Source organism: Barbatula barbatula, assembly GCF_947034865.1.
Source record: "Barbatula barbatula genome assembly, chromosome: 21".
Lineage (NCBI taxonomy): Eukaryota > Metazoa > Chordata > Actinopteri > Cypriniformes > Nemacheilidae > Barbatula > Barbatula barbatula.
The window spans coordinates 17,007,480-17,029,759 of NC_136784.1; the positions used below are offsets into that span (position 1 = coordinate 17,007,480).

The 22,280-nt window shown below is 37.1% G+C and overlaps 1 protein-coding gene across 1 annotated transcript; it reads right to left on the reverse strand.

The window, feature by feature from the left end:
• Positions 1–16,517: 16,517 nt before the first annotated feature.
• Positions 16,518–20,789, reverse strand: s100v2 (S100 calcium binding protein V2). Its single transcript, XM_079485646.1, has 3 exons — positions 20,646–20,789; positions 18,468–18,599; positions 16,518–17,213 (listed from the first exon to the last, which is right to left on the reverse strand). The coding sequence occupies exons 1-3, from the start codon at positions 20,655–20,657 to the stop codon at positions 17,055–17,057; spliced, it is 303 nt and encodes a 100-aa protein (XP_079341772.1). The 5' UTR covers positions 20,658–20,789; the 3' UTR covers positions 16,518–17,054.
• Positions 20,790–22,280: the final 1,491 nt, after the last annotated feature.

Here is a 22,280-nt window from a genome sequence, read left to right on the forward strand (position 1 = left end):
AGTAACTCAATAAACCAAGTTTATTAACATATGGGAATCTCTGGGGGGGGGGCAGACAAGGCCAACATAAACAAAACAGTCTTATTTTAGAGTGCTAAATAACCTGTGAGGATAAACAATAAGAAAACAAAACAGAGTATCTTCCCTGACTCCCTGAGGATAAACAAAGTAAAAACCGGTATGTAAATCAAAATGGCGCCTTACCCCCCCTACCTCCCCAACTTGATGAACAAATGTAAAAAGATATGTACAGTGTGAGAGTATACTTAAATATAACACAAAGTCTAACACTACTCATTCTCAAGAATTACAAAACTTCATCCAGTAACATCAAACAACATCCCTCAGCTGAACCATCTACACAAGGCACAAGAGTTCAATGGCACACAAGGAACCCAAGGCCACGATGAGTGTTTGGGGCTGTCCTAATAACCACATGGCACCTGGCGTCGGACCAATGACCATCTCCAAGTGATTAGAAGAGACCACGCCCATCTGGAGTAGTGACGTGTCTGCACACATGAACCATGGACAAAGAAAAACACAGGCAACAATATCGTATTATGCAGAAAGTTCTCCAGGTCATAACATGTCGCATATAGATTTTGATTTTCTGTACATTAAGGTTCCTGAAATAAATGATGATATTAAAAATGTGTCAATGTTGTGTGTTTATTCGCTCATTACATTACTATTTCCGAACATCTGTCTCCACTAATAAATGCAATGCTGTGTCTCCTGCTGTGAGCATCCATGCGTGGCGGCGCTGCACTGAAATTACTACATTTACTTCACCACTTGAACTTCTCACTGAGTTGGTATTTGAATGTTAGCTTAACTTCAAGTTCAAAACATACTTTCGTTTTTTGGAACACTCTGTGGATACTAATAAGAATGTCAAAAAGAAAGCAGCCAAACCTCAGTCAATTTGGATTTACAAAACAAACCAAGAGGAGTGATGACAGCGCACCAGCTACAACTAGCTTGCCGGTGTTACCGCCGCCGCCGCTAAAAGTTGCTGCTAGTGACAGCACCAGCACCGAGCATAGCGAGACTTTGGCGCCAGAAACCACCGCTGCGACCTGCAGCGGACCAGGCCTCTGTGGTCACTTCTGATTTAAGGTAAGAATCATGGAATTACTTACTTGATCTGTGCGTTTGTGAGGATTGGCCCTAATCCTATTTAATATTGATTTAATAATTGTTTTTATAATTGTTATGTGAGTTATTCTGTTTTTATCATGATTTGCATGATGTGGGCCTAAGCGCGGTTGATTCAGAACTGTGGACAGAGCTGTTTGCCCTAACACTAACAACACAGACTGACGCTTGCGTTTTGAAGTAAACGGTTTACCAAGTAAACGTTAGGTTTACTGTAAACCTATTGTTTTAAATGCCCGAACATACACCAAAAGCGTTTGAGTCGGTCAGGGTCAGGGAGGATCGGAAAATAGGGCTCCCCCGAAAGCGACTTTGTAATTCGAACCCTGGCTTGGGCCCTTTATCACAATCCACCCTCAGCCAAGGGAGGCAGGTTGATCAGACCTGGGTGTGTGTTGCATTGTTGCAAGATCATCTGACAGCCCATGATGTGTCCATCCGCCTCAACCAATCTAACCGGCAGCCTTTTGGTCACAAATCCGACTCTCTAGCCATTAGGCCACGACTGCCTAGTCGATATAAGAAACTGGATGAGTAACAATTTTTATTACTGAACTCGGACAAAACAGAAGTGTTACTTATTGGACAGAAAACTGCCATACGTAACAACCAAGAATACTGGTTAGATACTGACGGATGTTCCATAAAACCCTCGACGTCAGCATAGAATCTTGGTGTTTTATTCCATAGTAATCTGTCATTTGAGAGCCAGCACCTGTAAAATGTAGTTTTTCCATCTTAAAAATATACCTAAACTACGTCATATGGTGTCACTATCAGATGCAGAGTTAAGTTAATTAATGCATTCAAGACATCAAGACGATTTCTGTAATGGACTATTATGTGGTTGCCGTACAGGCTTATTACAAAAACTTGTTTAAAATGCGGCAGCTCGAGTTTTTACACGTACAGAAAGGTATGAGCATATTAACAAGGTTCTGTCAACCTTGCACTGGTTACCTATAAACCATTGCATTAACTTAAAAAAATGTTGCTTATTACCTATAAGGCCCTGCATGGTTTAGCTCCTCACTACTAGAGTGAACTTCTCGTGTATTACAGTCCTTCATGTGCACTACGCTCTCAGACGTCCGGTCAGGTGGTAATACCTAGAATTTCTAAATCAAGTTCAGGTGGTAGATCCATTTCCTATCTAGCGCCTAAACTTTGGAACAGTCTTCCCTCACTCTCCGGGAGGCAGACACACTCTGTCAGTTTAAATCTAGATTAAAGATGCACCTTTTTAATCTTGCATACACTACACTACCATAATATACAGTAAATCCTCTGACAGTATGGGCTGCATTAGTTAGATCAACCAGGAACACTTCTAATAACAACTGATGTACTTGTTGCATTAAAGGGTGCAGATCAGTACTCTACTCTCAGCCAGTCTTGTCTCATTGTTCCAAGTTTACCACAGCGGCAGGATGCAGTTCATAACCAGACCTGATGGTAGAGCAGGGAATGGGAAGCAGCGACGTGAAAAGAGCTGAGATGATAGAGCTGGATAAAGAAGGATGCGGCGACTTGACACGTCTTCACTACAAAATTTCAACTGCTATTAGATTTTTTATGATAATCTTTATTTAATCTATAAGAACGATGATAAATATGATAATTTAACTTTATTTTTATTTTGTCTTGTAATGCAAGCACTGTCGAGCTTGTGCAGTTTTGAGTGTGGGTGTGATTGAATCGGTGTGTGTGTGTGTGTGTGTGTGTCTCTCCACTGTGTTTTCACCTTTTTTTGTTGTTACTTGTTTAACCTCATATATTTTGCTTATAGTCAATATGTTTCACGTACAGCTCTTTGTAACAATGAAAATTGTAAAAAGCACTATATAAATAAAGTTTACTTGACAAAGTAGGGCTACTTGTAAGTCGCTTTGGATAAAACCGTCTGCCAAATGAATAAATGTAAATGTAAATGTTGCTTCATGATTTTTATTTATAATTATGAATGCATTATCATAATTTAAATGAATATATCCATATTATTTTGAACATCTTTCATTATAGTTTCTCGCAAGCAAATGGTTGATGAGGTATTGGTGAACATGGTCATAAAAGACACTCATCCATGCCTTGATCCTGCCTATATAATCCCACCCAGACAGGTGAGTATAGCAGAGGTCAATTTTGATGATCTTAAAGTTACAGATAAAGTGTTACTTTCGTACACTTTTTATGAGTGGCATCTATGGTAAAATCAATTTTTTTGGTCTTTTATAACCTGTCGTCAGGTTCCTGACGACAAGAGAGCCTGTCAGTCCCAGCTCCATATCTAGCCTGATGTTCAGTAAGATGCTTCAGAAACAGAATTTCTGAGAATAATTTGGGACAGACTTGAGAATCCTTTCCTAACCCCACAAGTTATCTTGCCACTTATCAGCTCAGCTACTTACTTCCGCAGCACCTCACAGCTTAAATACTGCATTTATCCTCTCTGTACTTGCAACAGCTTTACGTTAACTTCCCAGAGGAGAACTCCCCCTGAGCCTGTTTTCTCCCAAGGTTTTTTACTCCACTTTTATACATACAATATATACGTACATTATATATATATATATATATATATATATATATATATATATATATACACAATATAGTGAAGTGTCATGATTCTGCCTAATCTTGACTTGGTTTTCTGGTCTAGGGGCAGAATCATGACAGACCCACGTGTTTTATGTGGAGAGAAACATATTATGGTCAATCAGGACATAATATGTGTTCTCTCCAGTCTCGTCATTGGCCCCGCCCCTCTCGTTCCTAGTATTGCTTTCCTCCTGTGTCTCATTACCCACACCTGCCCATTGTTATCTCCTTTGTTCGTTTTCCTATAAGATGCCCTCATGTCTATTGTCTTGTGCTTGTTTGTTACACTTGTACTTGTACTTGTACTTCCTGTACATGTTCCCTGCTATTGTGTATAGTTCAAGTTCCTAGTTCCCGTATCGTGTATGTTTAGTTCAAGTTCCTTGTTTGTATTTCTAGTAGTTTGTTTTTCTAGTAGTTTGTTTTTGCCCCATGTGGGAAGTATTTGTTTTCTGTTTTTGAATTTAGTTTAGTTAGTGTTTTCCCCATCGAGGGTGTTTGTTTTGTTCCTGTTTTATTATTAAAACTCTTGTTAACCCCGTCATCCCCTGTGTCTACCTGCGCTTGGGTTCTCCTCTGTGATTCATAACAGTGAAGTTTGGGTTGCGTACTGGGAGACTCTCTGGAATTTATTCTCAATAAACATTAACATCTTACATTTAACTAGTGTATTTAACTTCAATACTCTATATACATTCTATTTGCATGATATGATATTATTGCAATATAATTTCTATTATACCATAGTCTGTTTGATTCTGATTGGCTTTAAGTTGTGCATTACAACCTTACAACCGGCGCTCCTGTTTGTGATTGAAAAAAATCAATGAGCAGTGTGTGTTCTCTGCAGACACAAAAAGATCCACCTCGGTCTTGCCGAACCGATCCCAAATCTGTGCTACTACTCGGCGAGAGAAACAGCTGGATATGTCATATAACTGCACCTCTTTCTTCAAAGAATGTAATCGGCCGTGGAATGCACTTCTCCCACAAGCGTATCACACGTCATCCCTGCCGACATGGCCTCACTCAGCTCTCCAAGGCAGATAGCTTGATAAGTCTGCAGCATAGAGCCCTGTAAACCCTTCCCAGTTGCTTAAAGGAAAAGCGGCAAGGACCTGTCAGGAGAGTGGGAGTGCCTGCGATACCACTATTTCTCACGGGCACCAGGTATGCAGTTAAGAAATGCCTTTCAGGCTTGAATAAAGGTGTCTGTAGCAGATGGAGCAAGAGCGCGATATCCCATAGTAAAGTGTTGTACTGAGTCCCGACTGAATGGGAACAGTCATTTTCACCTCTTTGATCAAAATTTTTTAACATCAATTGTAGCTTAAACTTGGCAAATTACTATGGTACAGTATAAACAGGATAAGCCATGGCTAGCCGAGCATTAAAGGATTTTAATGCACAATGTGGAGGCCAAGAACCACCCAACGCGAAGCAGAGGAAGGGTGTCTCCGCGAATTCCAACATGGATAGCTGTGGATTATCCCTTACGTAAATGGTAAATATCTGGTATATTTCCAGCCCTGACAAATCCTGTTGATACACTGCTCATTATATTATAAAATTGGAAGTAAACCAGTGTCAGTAATCAGTAGAATCACCATGATTACTAATATCGTGCTAAAACTGCACATTATAATATTGTAAATAAACCAGCGTCAGTAACACTAATAGTGTTAATCCAATTGAAAGTGGGGGGACATGTGGGGAGATAAGTGAATTTTTCCAATGAAACTTTAAATGGTGAGGTTTGTATCGACGACAGATCTTTCAGTCCAATGGGCATTAGTTCACCTTTATTAAAGTTAATTTTAAAGCCTTAAAACCTCCTAAAAGCATTGATAATGTGCAGAATTGCTGGCAGACTTGCATGGGGTTTGGTAATGTATAAAAAAAATCACACCCACGGTGACTCACATAATTTTGTCAAATACATGTTATTGAAGACACAGATTGAGAAGAGTTACAATCATACATAATTGTCTCTTTTACCATAAACATACAAACAAATAAGAGGAGATAAATGTTTAAAATAAAGGAGAGAAGAAAAGTACATTGACATTTACATTTAGCAGACGCTTTTATCAAAGCGACTTACATAGCATTATCCTATACATTTTACATACACTGTAAAAAATAAATTTATTTTTACAGAAAAAGAACAGTAGAATTTAACAGTATTATGACATTTTGATCAGAACTGTGAAATTCCATAAAAATGCTAACTTTGACATCTAATGTACATTTTCCCTGTTTTTTAACTATTTAAATATGTTACTGCAAAAAAATTACATTTTCCTTTAAATAACAGTAATTGTTGTCTATTGTTATCCTGACATGTCCTTAAAAAACATTCCCGTATATTTTTTTGGTCAGAAGTGAAAAAAAATAGTTTTACAGAGAAAACCAGTAGAATTTCACAGTCATATCACATTTTTATCAGAACGGTGAAATTCCACTAAAAATGCAAACATTAACACCAAATATAGCCTTTCCAGTTGAATTAGGCAGTGACTATGCACTAAGTGCAAAAAGCAACAGTTGTGATTTACACTAAAAACAAATAGCTATATATTCTATTAATATCATGTAAATGTTGCGATAGTGTAAATATTAATTAGACATTTATTCATTTGGCAGACGCTTTTATCCAAAGCGACTTACAAGTAGTTTTTTTACAGTGGCACATTACTGCAGAGCAATCAGGGGTAAGGTGTCTTGCTCAAGGGCACTTCAGTCATGACCTGCTGGCACTGAGATTCAAACCAGCAACCTTCTGATAACAAGCCCAACACTCTAACCATTAGGCCACAACATAGTAATAAACAAATCGTATATTACATGTCATACATATCGTTCGTTTGTTAAAGAGGCGATCTGGCGCTGGACTGTGTTGTTTATAAAATAAAATGTTTTAGTTTTTTGCCGCTGTGGTTAGTGGCGAAAGGCATCAGTTTTCTCTTGTGGCTGTTAGAGCATTTTATTACAGCGGGGCAGTTGTAGCTTAGTGGTTAGAGAGTCGGCCTTGTAATCCAAGAGTTGCTGGTTCGAGTCTCATGGCCGGCGTGTTGCTACTGTGGTGCCCTTGAGCAATTCACCCTACCCTAATTGCTCCTCACACTGCTCTCGGGGTGTGTGTTCACCACTCACTGGGATGGGTTAAAGAGGTTACATTTTGATTATGCATTTCACTTATTGGTATCCTCATCCAAACACACACTCCTGTCCAACCCACTTGTTACACCACTTCTGGAAAACCATTTAATGTTAAGGTAAGCTAATTGTCATGATTTCCATATCAAAATCCGAAATAACCAGCTGTAGATGCTATTTACACTAAGAAAAATACAGATATATTTTTATTCTCACCAAGTGACAATATCAGCATTTTTACGTAATGCTATTAGGTGTAAATAATTTTCATTTAATAAATATAAGTATAAAATTTGCAGTAAGTGTAAATTCTAATTAGATGCTAGCTATATTGGCAGATAGTTGCACCTTAGTATTTTTGTAGATTAACAGGATCCAATAATTATCATAGAGTGCAAATGATTATATTTATTAAAATTGTTAATTGGATGCTTCTTTGTTGTGAGAATAAAAGCCCTTCTACACCGACCCCTTATTCATTTTTAATAAACACTCTTCTCTTAATAAAGCACTTTATTTCCACTTTTCAAACATTTTCTAAATTTTCATTGCAAATAAATGGCTTTTTTATCACAAAAAAGCCAAATCTATAAGCCAGTGATTACATGCATTCTTCTGTGACAGATATTCATTTTCATCACATTAAAGGTAAATACAAGCATCCTAACTTAAAATGTGCTAATATTGTTTTTTGGAGAGAAAATACAATTGACTTCAGGATGAATTTAAATGTTTTCTACGAGTAAACTAACAATGTGCAAGAACAGAACTGCAGCAGCTCCCTTCCATAATGACCAAATAAAAAATAAGTGCAATTAGCAACCATTACTGCCAGGTCAGGCACAAAAAGGGTTAAGGGACGCTTTCATTAAGGAAATTTCCTACAAATGCATTTCCAATAAAGATGCAATAATCACTGCACATGCCCTTCTACCATGTCTTCTGAAAACCCTGAAACATTCAGAAAGTGTGCACTGCCACAAATAGTTAGCAAATCTGGGCTTACATGTTTTCATGCCATAATCTTTTTCTAGTGAATTTATTCTAGTGAATTTATTTATTTAAACCAAATGTACAGGGACATCTTTGTATACTATGTGACAGAAGTAATGCTAAAAAACTAATTAAAAATACTCTTGAAACACACATTTTTGTAAAATGTTATACAATAAATTATGGTAGCCAGAGATTGCTGTAAACAACTTCAGCTTTTTATTATATCGCAAACCTTCAAGATCAAACAATGGGAAAAAAAGTCATGTTTCAGAAAACAAGTGTGTTCAATTTAAAAGAAACAAAAACACCGGGCCTGGATTCTTATAATTTTGAAGTTGAATTGTGAATATTGTATATGGGGCTTTAGCCAATTTATTGATGAACAATGTAGATGTACATTTTATTATGTAACGTTTTGTGACCAGTGTGATTTCAGCCCGTGGGACTATACGGATGCAAATTAGCCTTCGGCTACAATCCGGCATGTTTACATGCATGTATTCCATGTTTCTTCATTATGCACTGTCCAAATCAAATAAATAAATACATTTAAATTAAATCACATCACAAAGTAATCAAAATTATTTAAGGAACGAAAATATGCACTGAAGTACTAAAAGTCGGTCTGTCCTGTTCTTCAGCGAAATGTCAATCTTCTGAAAGACTACTTCTGTGGGGACACAAACAGTTATGATTAAAACCCAAACCAAAAGAAGAGGAGAAACAGCAACAAGCCTTTCCCAAATACTCTCAGTTTTGGCCACAGACAATTACTGGAGTTAATTATAAAAATGATTGTCCTTTGGTGCACTTATCGTCAATGAATGATAAACACAGAAGATGAAGTCTTACACTACTATACAAGACAACAGAGCTTCTATACCTGTCACTCTCCCCAGTCAAATGCAGCAATTTTTGACGTCAGACTCAATACTCTGGGGTTGACAGAGTACGCTCTCTTTTTCTCTCTCTTTTCCACCTTGGTACCTTTATGAGGATTTATCCTAAAAATGCTCCTTTAAAACACAACACAAACAATATCCTTACATAATTGTTGTATGCTTCTTAACCAAAGGAATGCAGTCTATGAATTACCTTTGCAAGAATTCTAGTGTGGCTCCCAGTTCTACAGGGTAACTGATGTTCAATAAATAGTAAAGAGAGAACATCAGATACAGGGCTTCTGTAAAACTCAAGAGATGGTCATTTACAATCATCTGGTCTACTGCTACCATGTACACACTGGCTGTCAGTGGGTTCTCTCCTTTGAACAAACACACAATCAGTAAGACATAATATTTAACAGAATGTGAGGTCACCCGAAACCAGGAATTATTGTGTTGCAAGATCATAGTAAATAATACCCACCACACACTACTATACATGGTGTTGCTGGAAGCTGTTCTAAGCATATATCACTTGGAACAGAGGTTTCTTCTACCATCACAAGAAAGTGGTCTTGGTCATTTTTGAAATGGGTTAGCAGCAACATCACTGCCCCACAAACATGATCCCCTCCAGCTCTATACTTTGTGAGGATTCTCCCTGCTCTGCTTGCTCTTTCTGTGCACTGAAATTGAAAGTAGTCTAATATTCTTCTGAACTTACTGGAAGCAGATTCTTCAAAGCTGTTGTTTATGTCAATGCCAGTGAGCTCTTTAAAGTGTGCTTTCATTCCTGCTGGCTGAAAAAGATATGGCCACTCATCAAGTAAATCCTTGGTTTCCTTTCCAGATTGGATGTTGTTTCTTTGAGAGGAGTAAGTAGATGTCATTAAGTCATAGATTGTCTTTACATCCCTTTCATTATTTTGAAACATTGCTAGCAACTTCTCTTTCTTTTCCTGCTGCAATTCGGATGTTTCTCCAACTAGCAGTTGTGGATCAGAATTTATACAACCATATAACAATTTTCGTTTCTTTGTTGATACTTCTAGAGTACCACAAAGTGGTGTACTAATAGCTTTTGCTCTTTTAAAATTGTCAATTATACACACCAGTTGTTTGAGGAGAGAATCATATCCACTTCCTACAACCTGGGAATTAATCTCATCTCTGAAAGACTTTGGGTATGCAATCACCATTTGTCGGGCTATTTCTGATACATGTTTTTTTGCTGGACATTTGCTGACTTCGAGGATCTCAGAAGCAACAATGCGGACCAACTGTCTTCTCTCAGAGCAACTTGGCCTTTCGCCATTTTGCAACTTTTCCATAAAACTTGCTGGCATTTTTTGCCATGGAACATCAAAACTATAATGCCAGTCATGGTCATTAAACGGAGTTTCACAGCTACTGTCACCTAGAAGATAAACCAATGTCCGTTGGTTACAGGATGAACACCTTTCATGCACCAGTTATTTTTTGGCAAAATTGCCAAATTTTTGGATTGTTTAATGTTGTATCAGCGTTTTACTCACGTCTTCCACTTGAAGAGCTGGATGGTGAAATTGAGCATCCAGGAGCAGGTGAACCTGATGCATCAGAAGTGTATTCAGCAGACAAATCATTGACAGTGTTTTGCAGAGTGGAAGCAATATCTACATGGCATAAACAAAAAACTGCATTAAAACCATACTGCAGAAACAAGAAACACATTGACATACTGTAATACAAGAGTACAGCTAACAAAGTACAGAATGAAAGAGACTGGGGTGTTGTTTTTCCAGTTCCTCTAATTGTATGCATGTACACAAGTCAACATTTAAAGTGGATCAAACCTTTCATAATAGTTGTGTTAAAACAAATACCTGTTCTTGTGAACGTAATTAACTTTTTGATCCGCTTCAAATGTTAACTAGTGTAAATGTAAAAACAAACATTGATTTGAAAACTTACTTGGGATTTGGGCTATGAGTTTTCTTGCTTCAATTGGTCTCAGAAAGCCACCTAGATCATCATCTTTCAAAAACTGTAGGTCATCTACGGTCTCCACACCTAGGCTGTTCAAACCCTCTATGGCTAGCTTTGAAGTTATAGGGTTTGGGAACATATTCTCAATAAAAGTCAACAATGCATCCATTTCTGTTGGGAGAGGAATGTTTATCCTTTTTACAGATGAACAACGCTGTGCTTCAGAGTAATGACCTTCAGTCCCATAAAACTGTACTCATTTAAGGGATAATAATCCAGACATTTCTCAGCATTTACACAAATTAATTCTTTTGTCGCAGACAAAATCTCAAAAAGTCCATAATCATGCAAATACACTGAGGGGCGGGGAGTCACAAGGAAAGTCACCTCATCATCTTTCACGAAAATCAGCTCAATCTGCCCAAACTGTAAAATAGAATAGTCCTCTTCAAATTTAAGGCAAATTAAGTTTCCTTTCCTGTACAGGGTACCCTTGTATTCTACCCGTGTTGAAACAAAGTCTGGTTCATTGAGCAAGCGTGTCTCAACAGCTTTGCACACATCATTACTGTACAAATGAGGAGAGTATGTGGCCAAGTCAACACTTTTAAGCTTTGGGGGAAAAAATGACCGTGAGTGAAGATATGCTTGAAGAAGTTGATGGTTGTGTGACAATGTCTTGCATACATTTTTGAAGTTCTGTGTTCTTCTCACACTTCTTTTGAAGTAGGAATGTTTGCTTTCAAATCTCAATGACCATAAACGAATTAAAGGTCCAAGACTTAAAATAAGTGACGTATAGTGAAGCATGTAATGATGTTTTGGTTTAAAATTTTCACCAGGAAACAGCTCCTTTCTTGTTTCCAGATATTCTGGTATTAAGACATTGAGATATGCAATCTGTGCAGTGGTAATCTTGGGAGCACACACTAGCTCAACCAGTTCTTTCAACTTAACAGTCAGTTGCCATACAGGGTCTTGTGACTCTACTCTGTCTCCAATTATGACAGGAAGAAATCTGAGGAGACACCAGTTCTCAGCTGCTTGACCACCTAACTTCCTGCCTTTTTCACATATCTGGGAGGGGGCAGAATCAGCATCAGAATCCAGAAATTTAAATTGTGCAAGTCTCCTGTTCAGCTGTGTATATGAAAACCACTTCCTTTTTACAAAGTATTCCAAGAAAATGGCAAGATCAATAGCTACAACGCCTTCAAACAAGTCATGGCCAAGGCATGGGGGAAGGCCAGGCTGAGCAACATGAAAATATTTGAGAGAGTTGAAAATGGAGTCAAACTTCAACCCATTTACAACATTTTCTTCAGTCGTCCTTAGAGTTTCCACTGCCGCCTTATAGGACTCAACTGTGCGATTGGGAAAGTCTACACACACAATCTGAAGTTCACTGCGAGATACCAAGCAATACCTACAGCAATGCTTGGCAGTACTGAAGTTCTGCGTGTAACCACCGATGCAGTGGGACCCCAAATTATCACCGATAATAGCCACTATTGTTGCACGTACTATGTCACCTGAAGATGTCACAAATCCATGCTCTTCAAGTTCTTTGACATCTGCCAACAATTTAGCAAAAATCTTGGTTTGACCAAAATAGTTAAAGTCTCTCTCATAACACAAAAGTGATAACTGAATGTTATCAATGCATGATCTGTAAAATGGCTCAAAGTTGCCAAGTGTAAAATACACTCCAATCATTTTATGTCTTTTTTTAGCTGACCCAAGGGGATTCACAATCTCAAAGGCATCCTGGTACAAAATAAGTTGGATTGTAATCTCAGGCTGCTTAAACAAGTCATTGGATTTGAATACAGAGCCATCACAGATGTCAGAGAACACAGAGGAGTGTACATGCTGATGTTTGGCACACTGCTCCCACACCACTGGATCTATTAACATGGTTTTTAAAGTGTTCTTCAATGGAATATACTGTGCATAACGTTGTTTTCGGTTCTCATCACGACCAAGATACATACTTTGTGGATGCACGTAAGAAAAATTGTTCTGAAAATACTGTCTTCTTTGGTATTCTGTGGAAAGTAATGAATTACAAGCTGAATGTAAATCTTGGCCTTGCAAAGTCTGCACCACAGATTCAATATCACATTGTGAGAGGGCCGTTTTTGACTTGAGTATTTCCCTGAACATCTTCTGTGTGTACTGACGACAGATATAATTTAAACCACTGAATTCCTCCGCAATCATCTGAATGGTTGACGATGGCACCAGGTATTTGGCTTGTAGCTGCATATAAAACAGGCAGAGATTTTTCATGTACAATGACTTTGCGTTACATTTCGTCAGTGAGTCTGTGAATTCACTTTCATCAACCTCATCCTCGGTAACATCAAAAAATGCTGAAGAAGGTTGCTCAGATACAGTATCCATAATCCGTAATTGTGCAAATGTAGAAGTCCTGTGCTTTCGTGAAACATGGGCAGTGAAACTTGATCTTAAACTGAAATTTTTGTCACATTTTTCAAAAGGACAACACACCACCTCTCCCTTGGCTAAATGTGACCTGAGATGAGAAAGGACATTTTTCATGTCTGTCAATTGTTGTTGACAGTCTGTATTGTTGCAAACAAATGTGCCCGTCAAATCATCAAAATGAGTATGTGGTCTTTTGTGATGGCGATAAACATGAGCTTTGAGAGCATTGTATTTTGAGAATTTACATTTGCATTCTGGGAAGCAACATGGAAATTGAGCATTTGCTTCATGTCTGTGTAAGATTTGATGATTAACATATCCCTTAACTGTCTTCAGAGAGCAATCACAAAATTTGCACAAATACATCATCCATATGGTTAAAGGTAACACACCTGATAAGATGAAATCTTTTGTCCATGTGTTCTTAAATGATTGTGAAAGCAACGTTCTAAAAGAACAACACAATTCTGAAACCAATTTATCAACTTGCATCAAACATTAAGAATAAGATTTAAAACCGTATGTGATTAGCCATCGTAATTGTATTCACCTGTTGCCAATTAACTTTTCGATTACATGGATGATACGTCAACAGATTTTTTTTAAACACTTGACATTCACCACTCGACATCGAGGTCCATGATTGTTTTGTTGATCATTCTGTTATATTGCATTCATACAGCAGAATATGTTGCCTAAACGGCCACGTTTACACACAAACCTACTTAACAAAGTCACCTACGATTTTAGAAAAAACAATCTGACGCCTGTAAATATTCCAGCGAACCCAACTTCGTGTTTTATCTTATTTGCCATGTCAATGAGCACGTTTCCCGACCGAAACAAAAACAGAGGGATTTTTCCTTGAGGCATTTTTACGCTGTTTTGGAGCCATGATCTGCAACCTGCACTAAACAGGCTGCTGCTGCTTTGCCACTTGGCTGATGCCGTTGGGCCGAGGGCAATGATTGAGAAGCAGTTTGACCAATGGCGTGCGTGAAGGCAGGACTTAACAAGAAAGGTCAAAACAGTGCAGAAACGCACACCAAAAAATGTCTACAATAGAAAGCAAAAGGGGAGATTTCCTGCGACATTGTGAGGTAATCATACTGGGTAAATATGCTGGCATGTAATATAAAATATAAAATTGTAATCAACAAGTGTTACTGTATTTACGTTGTTTCTGCTGTTTCAGTGCACCCTTGTCCTTGTCAGTGGGTGAGGTCACATCACTAAACTGTCTGAAGAAGTAAGGTGTCGTGGACCATCATAAAATTTGTAAGTGCATTACATATTTAATGAACAAAGTAAAAAACTATAATTTTTTTATGTAAGAAATGCAAGAACACCTAAAAAGAGTAACATGATCAGACATGATAATGAATATAGATATAAATAACCATTTTCTCTCTTATTTTTTAAAGGCATCAACATGGCCAACAGACCATTGTTCTGTCCGAAGTGTAGTTTGTGGAAGACGCAATGATGAAATTAATTTGAATTGTCAATGTTGTATTTTAAGCATATAGGCCTAAGCAATGTTCAGATGATGGTACTGTAGCACTGTTTAAAGTTTTTAATATTTGTTGTTATTTATCATGGAAATTACTGTAACAGAAGAAAATAAAGAGGGAAAAATACAAATGATTTTCTCTAATGACTTTTTGTGTGACATATAACATACATATCATGAACTACATATAAAACTATCTGTAAGCATAATCAAAATCAAAATGCTGTATATGCCTTTCAAAATTATGGTCCATCACAGGTCATTTTTTCAAATAACGGTCAAAACATGTTCTTTCAAATAAAGGTCAACACATGTTCTTTCAATTTACAGTCAAACAATGCTTTATGAAGTAATTGTGTCAACATGTCATTGATATGTAAATTCAAATCATGTTAAGTTAAACAATTGCTACACCATGTTTTTAAATTTACAGTTAAAACATGTTTTATTTAATAAGGGTTTAAACATGTTGCGTGAACTTACAGTCAAATAATGCCATTACATTTCATGGTCTATGCATGTATTTGCAATTATACAGACAAAATATGTTATCTCAGATTACGGTTTAAACATTTTATAGCACTGTATGGTCAATGTTCTTTTTTCATGTTGCTGTGTAAACATGTTACTTCAGTTCATGGGGTTTTATCGTTATTTTCATAAATGGCAAACGTTTGGCACCCTGTGCTGCCATGCATTTGCTCGTTTTTTTATGTGTTTTTTTTTTACAGTGTAGGTATCTACAATCCCCTGGGATCGAACCCACAACCTTGCGTTATTGACGCAATGCTCTTACCGCTGAGCTGAATGAATGATGTATCCACAGAAACATTGAAACTATGTGTCCTAATCACAACGCCAAAGGCAACTGCAGAGTCTGAGAGATGCTTCTCCACCCTTAAAAGAATTAAAACATTTCTGAGAAACACTATGTCCCAAAAACAGTTCAAAGCACTGGCAATGCTTTCAATCGAAAAACGTTTCACACATGAGATTTTAATAAAGCAGTCATCAAAACATTTCCAATCATGAAACAACGACAAGATAAATTCTTGTATAAATAAACCAGCATTAAATTACAAAGTATAAATTGTTTAGTTAAGTGTTCACTTTGTGAAGTTTTTGTAAACAGGAATATGCCTTTTTGTTTGTAATTAATTTTCAATATAACAATCAATCAATAAATAATGTATATAGTTTTTTTGTACTTGTTAGGTAAGTTATAACATAGTTACAAAGTTTCTATCTAATATTCTAAATCAATATTCTGAAATAAATCATTAGAGCACCATTAGGCTGATTTACGCAGACACTTAAAGTCCGCCATAATTCCATTCATAAATCGCAATTTATCTTAGGTTAGTCATATAGCCTATGATACGAGCCAAGATCTGCCCCACCTAAATTTTTTGTCAGGAGCCGCTACTGCTCCTCAATGTTGCCGTGTAGGCTCTGTGACTTTACTTTGATAGGTTTGGCAGGAATGATCTGTGTTCATGAAACAAAAGATGGCAAAAGCCCATTAAATGTATATTAAAATGCAGAATGAATTACAAATGCAAAAGTGGTACGACAATGAGAAAAACTTTAAGATTAAAAGAAAATTGTGTGGTTACTTTGGCAGAAAAAAAAATTGTTGTGACATCATGCATACTTATCCAGCACTTCTTGTGTAGATCTATCTTCTTTGTTTAATGTCTCTTAAGAATAGCAGAAAAAAACTTGAAAAAGACTGAAAATTGTGGACACGTGCTGTTTTGAAACATACAGAGAACACAAAGAAAAATGCAGTATTAAAGGAAATGTTTCTTTTTATTATTTGGTAAGAAGTGGTAACATGCAGTCTTACTCAGCACATTTCCTAAGTCAGATATAACAAATCAAGATGATCAAAACCAAACAAGAAATCTGATGATAATTTTATTACACAATAATAACACTTCATATCTGCGTCGAGATACATGCTTTGGACTTCTATAGTAATACGTTTCAAATGTTGTCATAACAGAAAAGTACAGAGAATTATGTTACTTTTAAAGAATAATGCAAAGCATAAAAAAAGTTAAATGTACTTCTGTGGTAAACAAATTCCATTCCAGTCTGCACACTATGATTTATTTGATATTTAAATGACACAGATAGAAGAGAGATGCTAGCTGTATGCTCTGCAAAAACATCTTGTGTAAAGACATTCTGATGTACAAAGTGTATTTACGTTGGAATCATTTAATTGGAATGGTTAGTGTTTTATTAATAGATTTGTTTTGCGTAAATGCAGAGATGCAAACTGGGTCATGGTGCCAGCTGCAGTTGGAGTCAGCAGCTCATAATAATAGGCAAGTGCATTTAGACATTTTCTCATTGCTGAGAAGACCATGCTGGGTGGTGGCCAAATTCTGTATTAGGCTCCAGAAGTTTTTGAAGCTGACGCCTTCTCCTTCTTTCACACCCATCTGCTTCAGCACATCTCCAAAATGATCAGACTAGAGTCAAAGAGAGAGAGAGAGAGGTCCTTAGCACATAACCAGTAAACCTTTATTTTGTATTACTAATAGTCTGTCTCCCTAATGTGGCCATTTGACATTTGTGTCTAAAAACAAATGGAATACAAATTGGTGAAAATATAAAGTAAACACATTTAAAATATATTATTATGTATATTGTCGCTATCCCTACGAAAACTTGCTGTTTTTCAAAAATGCAAAAAACAATGTACTTTAAAAATGATTAAATACTGTGTTGTAAAAGTCGATTTTTGAACACTTTTTGGGGAGGTTTCCTGGTTTGCGGGACTAGTCCTTAGTTACATTAAATGTGTTAAGTACATTACAAACATGCCTTACAAAAAAAACATTACTTGTGGGCATTTCGAGACAAAAACAATGCCCTGATGTATTTTAAGATATGTCAGAGCAAACTCTAAATTAAACAGATTAGACAGCTCTACCAATTATTTTAGTCTAGGACAAGTCTAGACTACGGAAAACCACCCCTTTATTGGTTAGATGTTTGCAAAACCCTGTGACATAAAGGGTAACTAATAATAATGATGAAAAAAAAAATGTTTTTTTACATGAAGTATGGAGATACAAGGTTTTAGAAATCAGGCGGTGATATATTAAATAATAGTTGTATTATTTGAATAATAAATTGGTCAACTACAAACATTTAAAATAATTACTACACGATTTGTAATAGTTACCAAGATGGAAATTGTTATGAATTTTTTGTCAAGAAATATTCAGTCTAGTCTAGTTTTGATTTTAGCTGAAGTCTATTTTTCTCTTCTGCTGAATGGTGAGCAGATTGATATAAGCGTTATGGAACAGGTTTAATGGAGTACTCACATGTTGCTGTACCATATAACTTATTGCATGTACTCAAATAGAAAAACCTTGTCAGAGGATTCTCCCTCAAGCTGTAGTAGAAGGCCTGCCATAACATGATCTGATACTGACTGTAACAGTGTCAGCATAACAGCTTAACAACAACACCATTTTGCTCTCTCAATAGAGCCACACCCAGTGCTTTTTCTATCTTAACCTGAGCTCGACTGATCTGCGTAATAAGACCGGACCACCGTTTCAAAGCATAACATCTGGGAAACATTCCCTTTGAATCCAACTGAACCCTTACAATGAACTACAACAAATATTAAAATACAAGTAAACACTTACAGGGCATAAAACAGTTTTGAGTTATTCGTATGCTGGGAAATAAGGCAACATGTATTTTACCTTGACTAAGGTTGGCATCTGGGAGGACAAGAGGTTTTTAAATTCATCTGTCTTCAGTGTAGGCTGGTTATCTGAAGAAGCAGCATGGAAGTTTGTGACCAAAGTGTTAATGGCCTTCTCCAGGTCAGAATACTAGAGGGTTAAGAAAGGCAGACAAATATACTTATATGTTGGCATTGCTGAGTAAGATTTTTGTGGGAAGACAATACAAAGAAACCGAAGATGTATATGAATAATTGTATTGCATATCATCTGATATTAACTAAAAAAATCAAATATTTTATCATTTCAAGCAAAGTCAAGGGGCCCTAACATACACCCAGTGCAATGCGATTTCAGGTGCAACAAGTGTTTTTTGCAAGTTTTAGCCCGACGCAGTTATCATTTCCATGTCATGTGCCATGTTGTTTAAATAGCAAATGCATTTGCGGCCATTTATGTTCCCATATGCATGTTCAGGTGTGTTGCTTTTTTGAGGCAACTGAAATAGACTGCACTGAACAACTGAAACCTGGTCTAAAGTCAAGGGCGCAATATTATTTTGGTTATTTAAAAAGTGCGTTAGTAATATGCGCCTATAGGCAGATGTACAATGCACATAAACTCTGCTTATTACAAACAGAGGGATGCGCAGCAGCACACAAACATTGTTAAAAATAAAAGGATTACAATGTAAAATATTATTATTGTGAACATAGGATAAGAAATCCAGCTTGTGCACATATTAACCTTGTGCACGAGCAGACACGTTTGCTCTCTGGAGAGGCATTCAAGTCTTTGCTCTTGCAAATTCCGCCATGTAAATAGCGAATCTGCCATGGTGCAAGCACAACTTGTTTTTTAAAGGGAATGGGAGATGAGACTCTGATTGGTTTAGTTCAAGTTTTTCCTAAAACACACACATTGCTCATTAAGAGAATAGGGATAACCCTTCTAGATTATGTGCCAGGCGCGCCAACAATTTTTCCCATTGTTGAAGTAGCAAAAATTTATTCAGACACGCCCTTGCACTTATGCCGGGCTCTTTAGATTATGTGCTTAGAACGTTAAATAGGGCCCATAGTCTCTGGGTTTCTATGCTTTCTAAGATATGTTACTGTTCTGTATTTGTGGGTTATTACATAGAGTATGTTTAATAAGCACCTGGTCATTTTCAATCAAGCTTGCAAGGAATGAATACCAATGTTTAAAAACTTATTAAAATGATGAGCTCGTCTAATTACAAAAGTAACTCTGAGGTGGCCTAAACACAATCATATATAATTATGTTTTGTCAATATTTATCCACTTAAACATTTTGAACCCTTCCAGCTCTCTCTTAAACACTACAGTTAACTGTGAAGACTGCTTGTTTGACACTATTATCAGAGCTACCACCAGAAATACCGGTATGTCAGCCCGTCAGAGTCCGCCCTCTGCACATTATTTTGCCAAAGCTGAGTGCTTACAACGCCCAGTTTTAAGACTAAACGTATGCAGGATTACACTGCTTAGATGTAAAACATGTCGACTGTATGGTGATGTTTGACAATTTTATTTAAAAAATCTAGCTAGATGATTTTATTACACGGACGTTTCTGACAAAAACTATACTGCGTTGAGGTTGGGACATAGGATCATACTTTCCATATTTATATTCCCTAGCCCTCCCAAGACAATCTTCGTCTTGTGGCCCCTGTCGAAGGGTATGCGAATCGTTGATTGATTTCCCGTGCTTTCTATTTCTACACAATGGCTCTCAAAATCTAGTGCGCTGCAATAGACGCCCTTTTAAACGGCAGGTTTTGGCAAACCGACAATACCGCTGTTTCGTTTGCATGGCGAACATTTTATTACGGTCTGGTTTTCCACTCGTATGGCCTGAATTAAACTTAAAATAAACACATTAATGGGACGACGGAGTAAGAATACGTTGTGCGTAATGTCAGACACAGAAATAGACAAAATATAGAGATAGAGAAGAACAAAGCCAGAACAGACATCATTAAAACTGTTTCAAAACGACAGCAACATGAACTAGTAATGGATACCGCGAATTTCAACGATGTGTTACCGAATGTAAAACTTCAAGAGAACAACCCGACAACGCAACGCAGTTTACTTAAATGACTCATAAACGAAAACAGTATAGGATGCGAATTTCCACAAGTAATCTGAGAAATAACTCAAAGAAAATACCTGTGTCGCCATTTCCTTGCTTTTCTTTAAACTAGAAAAACTTTTCTCGTCCCGTCGTGCTGTGATTGTTGCTTGACGTTCTCAGCGTCCCATCGCTTCTGTCACATCTTGGCTAACATCCTGAATCCTCCCACTCAGTCCAAAAAAAAGAACATACCTTCCTAGTCAGTGACTGCTATGGGAAAAAATTTTGCAACTCGATGCTTTGGGCTCGGTATAACTCCACGGGGCGGAGACGATCAATTTTCATACAGCTCGAACTCAGTTTAGTCTAGAAGTCACTGACTTTTTGCTGTTTTGGAAAATTAATACCACAGCGGGCTTACATTTGGAAGTTATCAGTGTAAAGTTTCTATATACATTTATTTCATTCAGAAAATAGCTCCATGTTCAAAATATTTATTTATTTAGATTTTTAATGGGATACATGACTTAATATTTGTGTTTCTTTGTGTATAAACTTTTAACTCTCTATCAGAATAAGGCCAGATTTGTGTGTGTGTTTGATGAGAACATGCTAATCTTTCCAGTAATAAGCTTTAAAAAGTAGACTATAGTGGACTGTGGGAGCCCCACTGAATTAAGTTTGTCCAGATCAAAATTGACTGACTTAGCTGTTCTCTTGTTGTTGATTTCTGATGGTTCTGGAAATGTGCACGCAGGGACATGATCAACATTTTGGGTGGGAGCTGTAACAGTATGAAGCATGACACACCTTTCAGCACTACATGAGTGATGTACAGGTACAGAATTTAAGACTTCAGCTCGCAGGTGTGTATAACAATTGTAAAGTTGCCTACACTAAATGAACTGAGTAATGAATTAGTCATCCCCATATCCTTGTCTTTGTATAGTTTAACCACACTCTTGTGCAAGTTCACAAATCCTGATTACTATCCAGACTTTGTTTAGCAGACTGATTTATGAAGGAAGTATTATACACAAACACACACACATGTACAGAAACACATGCACACTCACACACGCGAACACGCACGAACGCACGCACGCACGCATAAACAGATCCCCACACTCTAGGGTTTACCATGGACCACGCATTCTCCTTTAAAATTATGATAGAGACCTCTCAAAAACACATTATTTACAGAAGTATAAAATCTGTCATTTTGATGATTATAACCCTTAAAAGAAAGTGATGACCATATTTTCACAAAAGGCCTATTTGTATATTTATAAGGGCATTGTTTGGCAGTCAAATATGTAATGTAAATATGTCTGCTGTACGTGTGTGAGTAGTATTGTAGAAGAGCAAACAATGTATTGTAGATGTCTTGCAGATTTAAATGCAGACGTCAAATAGATGTAAGCCTGATGTATGTGTGCTATCAGGGGAGTTGAACTGTCAGCTTATCTCCAAAGAAGAAACAGCTTTTTTATATGGCAAACTGCCTACCCTGACTCAACATAAAATAATGTTCCCATAAAAAGAACAAATGTGCTTTGTGCCTGCAGACTCATGTTCACACTTGTATGGTTCAGAAAAATATTACACATGCTTCTTTAGGTAAGTTGGAGTGAAGTTCAAGTTTTTATTTGTTTATGACTGTGTCGTCATTAATAATGGAGCTTCAATGGTTTACATTGGCAAACTGCAAATTCTGTGAGCTCAAGTGC

Excerpts from the sequence above, each read along its gene's own strand:
- s100v2 (XM_079485646.1), bottom strand. Across the intron at positions 17,214-18,467 it reads AGATGCCAACCTTAGTCAAG|TCTGATCATTTTGGAGATGT; the intron begins GTAAAATACATG and ends CTTTGACTCTAG.